A 10,622-nucleotide genomic window follows, 5' to 3' on the forward strand; every position below is an offset into this window, starting at 1 on the left:
TGGTGTCCCATCCTGTGGAAAGGGCAGGAACAGAGTCTCAACACTGTCTTCCTTCCCAAACATTCTACCACCTCTCATCTGTAATATGCGCTCAATTAAAGACATCTAAAAACTGAGTAATTTTGGAGGTACTCCAGATCAGAATTTAAACATTTTAATGCGAAGAAGAGAAAAGAAAACTCAAATCTCAGTTTTTACTTCTTTTTTTTTCTTTGCCAGCCCTCTGACATTGTATGGGAGTTCCAATTAGCAGAAAAATGGCCACAAAAATAGCCAAACAGATGGTAAAAGTGAAGAATAATTCATTAACGAGGGTACTGTGCTGTGAATAATTGGGAGTTTACTACTAAGTAGAACGCATTTCTTAAAAATCGGTCATTTGGAGGTAAGATTTCTCAAAAACCACTTTTCTTTTCCATCCTGCTTGTATCAATCTTAAATCAATTATCCTGTAAAACGCCCATGTAGAATTATGAACACCATAATCCCTTTACAATTGTTCTCCTCTTGGTGTTTGCCCCGTGTCGCTTACAATTCTTTCACACAATAAAAGCCTCAAATTAATAAAGTGCTTCTCTTAGAAAATCAAAATGCTCTCTCCAAATTGCCATTTAATTAATTCTCGAAGATTTCCTCTGTAAAGCGGGTATGTGGTAGGAAGCGGAATGATTCTTTCCCTGTATGACATGAAGAGAACAGGTTGGAAGGGCAGATCATTTCCATCCACAGTGGAACTTGATGCTAATTCAGGTCAGTTCAAGGTTGTTGACTGGGTTCTTCCAGTCTACCCAGCATTTCAAACAAAATCAAGCTCATGGGCTTATTCACTTAATAATCAGGACATGATTACTGGTTGCCCACTATTTGTCAGATCCTGTTCTAGGCACTGGGAATATAGCAGTGAAGAAGAGAGGGGAAAAGATCTTACCTCCTAGAACTTGAATTTTTCTAGGGGAAGACAGATATCAAACACAGTCAACAGGTAAATTATACAGCAGGTTAGAGAGGATAAGTGCTCAGTGTAAGAAGGCAGTGAGGGCAGGGAAGGTGCACAGTGTCACATAAGGAAGATAAAGTCGGCCTCTGTGGGAAGATGCCATTGTGTAAAGAGTTGGGGAAAGAGGAGAAGGATATCTGAGGGAAGAGCATTCAAAGCATAGGGAACAGCTGGTGCAAATGTCCTGGGGTGGCTGCATGCCCGGAATGTTTAAAGAATCCGGAGGGCAGTGTGGCTAGAACTGAGTGTTTACGTAAGGCTGTGTTGGCATTTTAAAGACATCTTTCACTTTGAGGGACTTGTGGTGTCTTGGAGGATTTCAAGCAGAGGAGAGAAGGAATTTGGTCACTGGGACTGCTGTGTTGACACTAGACATAGGTGAGAAAGGATGCAAGTTCAGACCCCGTTAGGAGGCCACTGCCTCTGTCCAGGAGAGAATCAACAGTGACACAAAGCAGGGTGTGATGAGAGGAGGTACTGAAAGTGAACAGATTCGGGATATAGATTTTAGGTAGCGCATATAGTATTTCCTGACTGCATTGGATGTAAGGTTTGAGGAAAAGAAAGGAAGGGAGTTTATCTTGTGAATTAGACAGGGAACTTCTTGAGGACAAAAGATACCTATTATGTTTCTTGATGTTCTTTGTAGAAACAGAAGAATGCTCCATGCATAATAAATAAATAAATGAATGAGTACTTGCACTTGTTGAATTAAAAATAAGGGGAAAACCAACTCTACATTGGCAGTTCACAATTTGGGGTTTCTGTATTCCTAGTTATTTGTCTGAATAGACACTATTTCCTCTATCTCAAAACAAGAAAAAAAAAAAAAAACCTTAAAAATTGACTTTTTTTTCAAGGTAAGGCTGCTAAAGCTAAAAACAAAACCAAAAGCCTTTAAATGTATTGTTTGGGTTGTAATTACGTTACCTTGGCAAGGTAACAGGTCTTTCCTCTGCTATTCAGAAGTTCTATCTGGCATATAAAATGAATGTAACGTTTACACCTTAATTTGTTTGAACAGAAAATCACAAAATATAAAGCCTATCCATGCTTTTTCATTTTTACTTGTTTACAACGTAAACGTTTCCATTACACAGGGTGGAATCACTTATGAGAAGATATTAAATCTTTCAATGGGTTTTTGGAGTTGATTCTAGCCTAATTCCCTCCATTATATTTGAAAAGTGTGAACCCTCAAAATATCAAAGTGATAGACATAATTTTGTTTCCAATATTTAGTAACAGAAATTATGAGTTGTCTAAGGAGGTTTAACAATTACAGTAGAGAAAAACAGTGAAATCTGTTCTTCCTTTCATGGTTTCTATCCATCCCCTATAGGGTAAATTTTGTCAGCTATTCTGAGACTATTGTTATTTTATTATTATTTTTTTTGAGACAGAGCCTCAAGCTGTCACCCTTGGTAGAGTGTCATGGCATCACAGTTCACAGCAACTTCTAACTCCTGGGCTTAAGTGATTCTCTTGCCTCAGTCTCCCAAGTAGCTGGGACTACAGGCATCCACCACAACACCCTGCTATTTTTTGGTTGTAGTTGTCATTGTTGTTTGGCAGGCCTGGGCTGGATTTGAACCTGCCACCTCTGATGTATGTGGCTGGCGCCTTAGCTGCTTGAGCTACAGGTGCCTAGCCATGAGACTAGTTTTAATGTGCTTAGAGACAGCAGGAATTCAATACATGGTTGTTTGATTACTAGTAATTTTCTGAATGGGTTTCAGTATTTCTTGCTGCTGTGCTTTAGTAGCAACCCCTTAGCCCACCATATCCACAGGTAGATGTGCTGTCAGGCCACGAAGATCCCCGTGTGAACATGGGCCGCTTGCCTTTAGTCAGCCTTCGTGCTGTCTATCATCCAATTCTGCACTGACACCAAGCTATTTGCTTCAAGGTCTTATCTCCCTAAGTCGGATTTCTTGTGGGATAGTGAAAAGAACATAGGGAAGTTAGATCTGAGCTCTGCCAGCCGTGGATCTGTCATGGAAGAAAAGCCACAATGAGTGTAGCAGAATAAGGGGTGTATTGTAAGAATAAGAACTTACACAATTGCAGAGAAAGCCGTAAGGGTGATTTTCCACCAGAGGGGATTGGCAGATGTGAGAAGGGTTACTGCCACACCCCCTGAGGTCCTTGTGTGGGTGGGCAAGTCAGAATTTACAGGGAAATCTGGGCAGCCAGGCACACCCAGCTGTGGGGAGAGGGAAGGCTTGAAGGGGAGATGGAAGGAAATTCAATGGAAAGCTGTAACCTTTGCCTGGCCACTGCCTCTTTAAGCCCACGGGAGTGCCCTTGGGAGGGGTTAGTGGCTATTGTTGGTCAGCGGGGCTGGAAATGTGGAAGATCTGGGTTTCCGGGGGCAAGCCAGGACATGCAGAGCACTCCAGGACTCTGCATGTGTTAGGACATCAAACTACAAAGCCCTTCGGGGAGGAATAGGTTACTGCTTTACCCTGTTTCACAAATATTTCACAAATTCTTCTTCTGGCCGCCTGTGGTCAGATGCATACAGACAAGAGGGGTGCCCTTCCAGCTAATCAAGTTGACACAGCACCAACTGTCACAATTATTATTGGCTATGTCGGGGTCAGGCAATTTCCTCCACCCCTCCAAGCCTTTCCTTCTCTATTGGTATACTGATGATGTTGTAACTATTATAAAACTTATAACTAACTCTGAGATAACTAATAGTGTAAAAAATCCATTGCAAAATGTAAAATAACTGATCAGATTGTTGTTTTTAGATACAACCATTAATTTAGTTGATGTGTGTTGATTGTGTATCTACTGTGGGCCAGCAACTGTACTAGGCCTGGAATACACACCAGTGAGCACACAGACAATATCCCTGCTATCACAAAAATGAATCAGACACAGACTCGATATTCAAAGGGAGACGTAAATAAGCAGTTGGCTACCAGACTTTCAGGGGATAGACCCAGGTTAAAAGTGTACCCTTGGCAGTCACTAGTATTTAGGTAGCATTGAAATGCATGACCCTGAACGAGCTCACTGGGGGAGTGCATGTGAACTGACAGAAGAGGCTCAAGGTCTGAGATCTCAGGTGCTCCAGAATTTGGGGGTCAGAAAAAAGAACAAGCAATGTGGTCCACAAAAAGGATCAGTAATGCAGAGAGAGAAATAACAGAGAGTGGTGTCCAGGTAGCTAGATGTAGAAAGTTTTTGAGACTGTAAAAGGGATCAAGTTTAACTTCTGCTGAAAGCCAGTTCACAGTATAACTGAGAACTGACCCTTGGGTCTAGCAAGGTGGGGGTCAGTGCTAGAATGGGGCACAAGAAGGAACGGGAAGAGAGGAAGTGTCTGGTGTAAAGGGAAGCAAAGAATAGGGTGACCAAAGTGGAGAGGGTGTCAAGGGAATATATATTTTCTGTTGTTAGTTTGCTGCTGGGAATGCGCCATCAGCACTGTGCTTGGGTGAGGTTCCCGGTCTGGCTGCTAGACCTTTTACCCAGAGATCCAAGAGACAAAGCAGGCGGTTCCCCTTTAAGAGGAAAATGGCGGAACTGAGCATGCTCAGTTATAGTTCTGACTCTACAAGTGTTAATCCAAGTCCTGTCAACCGCCCAGGAGTAAACTGAGCAAAGGGGAGAGAGAGGTTGAAGGAGAAGAAGGTTTCAGCTAGAGAAAGAATGTTAAGGAAATATTTTAGAGAGGTTGAAAATGAGAATTTTGCTGAAGAAGGCACATGCCTTAAAGACCTGGGGAATTGAAGAAGATTGGGAGACGGGTCAGACTAGGGAGTGTGCAAAGTAGTCTGGGACTATGATCTTTGTCTGTAGTATTTAGAACAGGGACTAGGTAAGTATTTGCTCCTTGAGCAAAACCTGCCAGGGCCTGCCAGGGTGGCGAGGCAAAGGCATTTGGTCCACATGGCTCCCTACTGCAATAGCAGTCGGATCCCCATCCCGGTTGAGATCTACTCCTCTCATGCTAAGGGGTTAGAAAGGGGCTGGGGTCTGTCATCCACCTCCTTCTGAGACCTGAATTTCGTCTTCAGTAGGTTCTTGGTCTCGGTGATTCAGAGAATGAATCTACGGACCACAGATCAGTGCGAAGACAGGATTTATTTACAGAAAAGAATACAGAAGCGCCAGAGTTCCTCGCAGAGAGAGGACCCAAGTCAGGGCAGAAAAGCTCTCTCTTTCTCTCTCCCCTTCTCTGTCTCTCCCTGGGCGCTTTGCTCAGGTGTATATATATATAGTCGTATGGGGCTATTTAGCCTGAGCTCAATTGTTACAATTAGCAGGTGTGGAAACTCTAAAGTTACATTCAGCTGGAACTCTAGTTGTTACATTTAGCCGCAAGAGGCCGGAACTCAGTTAATGAATGGCTATAATCCCTTCCATTCCCGCCTAGGAAACTTACATGAAATTGACCAGGCCTAGAAAAAGTTAGGCTCCTGGTCTGTCAGAAGTGCAGTGGGAGGGAGCCTTAAGGTGCTGGTGTCTCCCCAGCAGTTGTCTGGCCACTCTGGCTACTGGAGCTTCCTACGGCCCCCGCGCCCCCTCCCTCCAGCCTGTTGGTTTCGCTGTTGGCTGCCCCTGCACCAACACCACCTGGAAATAAGGCGGTAGGTTCTCCAACTCAGCTCAGCTGGCTGGGGCGCCACCTCTCCTATAACACTTCTGTCTCCTCCACACCTGGCCCACCCGAGGCCGGAAAACCACCTCATATTTACAGTTTCCCAACCCTGCACCTGAAAGACATTACTATAATCCAGGCAAAAGTGATTTTTCTAAGAGAATTTGTGGCAGCGACCTGGAGCCACAGGGACCAGCACTCAGGATGCTCCGTGAAGACTGCTGGAGGATGAAGGTGGTGGACGAGCTCAAAGTGCCCCTCGGCACCTTCTGGAGAAGCCACGCCTGGGGATGCGCCTCCGGTTTCACACGTGTCACCTCGTGTTGGCAGCCTCCAAATCGTTTCCCATTTCTCCAACTTAGGAGGAAGCTGTGAAAGCCGCAGGCAGACGAGGCTGAATGATTCATTTCGTCCCGGCCATTCCTTTTACTCCTAGAATGTCTTAGCATCTCTCTACTCAGTTCTTTAAGCATCATGATAATCAATCACCTGCTCCTTATCAGCCGAGTCTTCAGACACGTGATGGAACCTGCCGGATGCCTGGGCCTTATCCATCCGTCCGTCCACCCAGCGCCAAAGCCCTTCCTCCCTTTCCGGCTCACACTGGTCGTTAAGCTCCGGTCTCTCCAGGCCTTCAGCGGCACGTACACCCGGGCGGGCGGGGTGTGCGGAGCGTGGTCCGGCCGCGCCGGGGGCAGGGCTGCAGCCTCCCCGGGGCGACAGGGTGGGGATCCCGGGAGGCCCGGGCAGTGTGGCCGCGGCCGAGCCGAGCCCATCCGAGCCGGCACCTTCGAACGCCCCTGTCCCACGTGACTGTCCCCGCCTCCCTCCTCCCAGTCGCGCGCACGGGCCGGGCTTCTCGGCTCCCGCGCGCGCTCGGCTGGTCCCAGTCCCCGGGAGGAGAAGCGGAGGAGGGAACGAGCCGGCGAGGCGGCCCAGGAGAGCGGGCGCGAGCGGCGGCTGCCGGAGCCGCCTGTGCACGGGCGGCGGCGAGGGTGGCGGTCGCCAGAGCAGCGAGAGCCGGGGCGGCGCGGAATCCGCATCCGCGGCGAGTGTGATGAAGCTGCCCTGCCACGCTGCTCCGCTCGCCGCCAGCTGACACCGCCTGCTCCCAGCCCGCCCGCGAGGGGAGACGCCGCGGGGCCGTGACCTTGGCGGAGGAGGTAAATAGGGAGGCGGGCGGGGAGGAGGCAGCGCCGCCCGGAGCCCTCCCAGCCCCCGGCCCGCGCCCAGCCCTCGCCCTGAGCGGCGGCGGCGTCCGCCGGGCGGCCACCCCCGGGACCCCGCGCCCGGGCTGGGTTGCGCGCGCCGAGCGCACGGCGCGGTCCGCGGTGCTGAAACTGCCGCCCGGAGCCGGCGCGGCCGCGGCGCGGGGCACAGGCTCGCCTGCCATTTGCCGCCGCCGCGAGCGCCAGGCGAGGGGAGCTGGGGTCTGCCTGCTGTCTCCTCTTGGGCTGGTTGCTCTGAGGCTTCTGCAGTTAGTTTTTCTCCCCTGGTGACACAGGTAATTATCCGAAGGTGTGACCTCCCACCAGTTCTGCTTGCCGGGACTCCGCCAGCTGCCTTCTTGCCTAGATTAGGCAGTATTACCTCCAGACTTCCGAAGCGGAGAGGGCTGAGAGGAGAGCACCCTGGCAGTGCAGGCAGGTGGAAGTAGGCGAACGGAATCTGGCTCTGTGTGGGAGACCCAGGGGAATACGGAGGAAACACATGTGCCGGAGAATGACTCTGGGAACGGGCCTCTCGGATGCGCCTGCATGTGGGACCCTGGGCTGACACCCGGGACAAAGTGTGCCGCTCACCCCCCTCCCCGCCCCGCCCCGCCCCGCCCGGTGTTGCCTTTCACTCTTTTGGGGAAACATCGTCCGGTGGAAATGCAAGTATTGGGTGAAAGAGAGAACTCTCTGTACTACGGGACTAGTAACATGGGTTCTTAAGGTGAGCACCAAACACTTGGTAATACTAGTACCCAGAAAATGAAGTCGATTTGAACCATAGCCCAGTGGCTACGCGTACCTGGAAGATTGTAATTTCTTGTAATGCCCTGGGCGCACTGAAGGTGAAAACTTATTTGTCTAAATCTTCATCCTGGGTTACTTCCTCCAGCCAGCCCCAGCTTGTAGCACACTCCATGTGGGGTGGGGGCTGCGGATGTCAACGAATCGGGGCAGTCACTACCACTAGCATCTCACCGAAGTCTCTCTAAACCTTTGCAGGGCAGACTGATAATTCTTGTACTTGAGAGTGGACCAACTTTTGGGTGACATGGCCCAGGGGAATAATTATGGACAGACCAGCAACGGGGTGGCAGATGAATCCCCCAACATGCTGGTGTACAGAAAGGTAAGAACCATTCACTTACCTTCTGGCGTTTTTGATATTTCCTCCCCTAACTCAGAGACTGTATCAACTCCGTGGCCTTGCGGGTGGCCCGTGTCACCAGTGATTGTGTGCTGTGGGTGAAGATGATCTGGTGTTCTCAAGTGATCTGTGTGTGCAGAAACACAAGGAAGCCACTGAGGCCTCACCCTTTCCCTGCTGGTTTTACATAGATTAATCTGTTACGAGCATTAAGGGCAAGTTCGGGTGTTCCTGATACTATGTTTGTTATAGACATGAGCTAACAGCATCCATGATAATTGCAGAAGCTTTTTTCTTACACTCCCCCTAAACATTTAGGTTATAATAATTACATAAGTGTATCACATTTTGAAATAAAAATAGACCACTTTGCAGTTCTGTGATAAGAGGGAGTGTGTCCGTGTGGAATGCATGTGGTTTAATGATTTTACTCGTAACTGAACAATGCTAGTTTTTGTCTTAGGCTATATGATTTCTTACTTCGTGTTTTTTTTTTTATTATTATGCTTATGGCTATGTGCGTTCTAGTGTTAAATGCTCGTTCAATAAACCTCTGTATTCCAGAAGGCTTTCCTTTTTTGCCATAAACAGATCGGATGGCTTTGTGCATTTAATAGAAATGCTATCGGCCACAAAGTTGTGCATGCCGAGCCACCATAATGAAGATGCATTTGAATATCGGATGTGCTTGAGAGTGGTTGCTTAGGTAACTTCACTCTGGCTATAATCAACAATTTGCTAAAATTAAGGATGCAGTAATCTTTAACTTCTGCACCAGTTGTTTCTATTGCAAATTGTGGATGATGGTTTTTTTTTTTTTTTTGGCACATTGTCAGGAGTGCTTATGGGCACGACTTCGTTAGTAAACACCGACAGTCGTAAAAAAGGAGATCTTACCTTGAAACGAGGAACATGGTTCAAGGTTTTAAGGAGCGTAGCCCATTGAACTCCAGGTTGAATTTGCCTTTGTTTTGTCTTGTTTTTTCTTTTTCTTTTTCTTTTTTTTTTTCAGTAAGAGGATCAGAGCTGATTATGAATACAGACGAAAAGCTGTGTGGTACCTTGAGCTTTCTAAATCGAAACTTTTCATCTAGGTAGCCCGGCGTCATTAAAAGGGAGTGATGACTTAGTTTGAAGGAATGTTGCTGTCGCTTTAATGCGAACACCCTGGGTCACTGCTAGCTGATTTTATTCTCTAGCCTTGCGGACAGTGCGATACTATGTCCCTGTGAATGTGGTTCTATGTGTCTGGGATAACACAGTGGGATGAAAAAGAAAAACTGGGGATTAGTTGTCTATTTTGGTCTTAGAATATTCTCACTGCATAGATCAGGACAATAATCCCCCTGGGTTTAGTTTATTACTACTGTATTCCTACACTGATTGAAATGACTGCCTATTTGACTGTTCTCTTTAGAGTTGGTTTTGAGAAAAAATATTTGGGGAGCAGTTAGGTGATTTTAAAGAAGTGACAATATTTTCTTTTGTAAATCAGTTACAGTTTTTCTTTTGTAGGGCTGCGTGTTGCAGTATACAAGACGGGAGAATTTTGAATTCTGTCTTACGGGTGTATGTCATGTGGAGAGTTGGATTTTTAGGTGGAAAATTATAGTAGGATGGTGTTTTTGTTAGGCCAGACAGCTGTATTCTCTCTCTGGTTTCCTAGAAGATTCAGGACAGAATAGATTGGACACCTAACCTTTTTCTTGATTAGACACAAACATGACAACAAGCAGTTTGTTTCATTTCGTTAATTATCATGAGACCCAATAAGAAGACAGGAATTTTAAAAATAGTTATTTGGTTATTTAGTATAACTGAGCTTCACGTTACCAGTTCTGAATTTACTTTAAACAGTGCCATATAGCATGAAATTGCTATTAATTCTGCTTGCAAGTTAATAGACTATAATGATTTCAGGAAGAGAATGTAATACTTTATTTTTGAAAGCGTTATTTTGTTGGTTAAGCTCGGAACTTCTTGTGCTGATCATTTTCTTATCCTTTGGTTGGCTGTTTGTTTAGGGTTAATGATACATATAATTTACTTTTCAGGAAAAAATTTTCCTGATACATCATTACTGAAAAAAAGTAACTCCTTTCGGTCAATTTTTACTCGTAATGCTTGAATATGGATTCCCTGTCTCTCCTCTTTGAACATTTTAAAAAAATTTCCTCGTGATATAAATAATCATGTGTAAGTAAATATCAAATAATTTATAAAGAAACACAGTGTCCTAGGTTGTCATTTGCTGATTATCAAATCAAATGGTCTGTATCTTTGTGTAGACATACAATCTAACATCATGACTTTGTGTGACTTTCACACCTCTCTCTCTTGTATTTTAAAAGGACTTTCCACTTAATATCTTCTCAGTAGAGGTCAAATTTTAATGTGAAGAGAGCAAAGTAATTGGAAAGGGGTATATTTTGAAAGCATGTGCTTGAATATTTTAATTGCTCTACTTTTATTGAAAAATAAGCACTATATCACAATGCTTATCAATCAGGAAATCAGTCACAGGCTTTGAAAAGAACTTCAGTCCCAATGCATAATAGTACATTGCTCAGTAATAGTGGAGAGAATGGGTAGAGAAATGAGCATTATATTGACTCATGCAAACTTTCTTTCTTTTTTTTTTTTTTT

The 10,622-nt window shown here is 45.9% G+C and overlaps 1 protein-coding gene across 4 annotated transcripts in view; it reads left to right on the forward strand.

The window, feature by feature from the left end:
* Positions 1 to 6,451: 6,451 nt before the first annotated feature.
* RGS7 (regulator of G protein signaling 7) overlaps positions 6,452 to 10,622 on the forward strand; it is a 462,295-nt gene continuing 458,124 nt past the window's right edge. For all 4 annotated transcript variants that reach the window (XM_012811568.1, XM_003800081.2, XM_012811569.1 and 1 more), the window contains exons 1-2: positions 6,452 to 6,778; positions 7,832 to 7,958. In XM_012811568.1, coding sequence (XP_012667022.1) covers positions 7,881 to 7,958 — 78 coding nt within the window. In that variant the 5' untranslated portion in view covers positions 6,452 to 6,778; positions 7,832 to 7,880. The remainder of the gene's footprint in view (positions 6,779 to 7,831; positions 7,959 to 10,622) is intronic.

Source organism: Otolemur garnettii, unplaced genomic scaffold, assembly GCF_000181295.1.
Source record: "Otolemur garnettii isolate 467f Iridium unplaced genomic scaffold, OtoGar3 scaffold00165, whole genome shotgun sequence".
In the NCBI taxonomy this organism is placed as follows: Eukaryota; Metazoa; Chordata; class Mammalia; order Primates; family Galagidae; genus Otolemur; species Otolemur garnettii.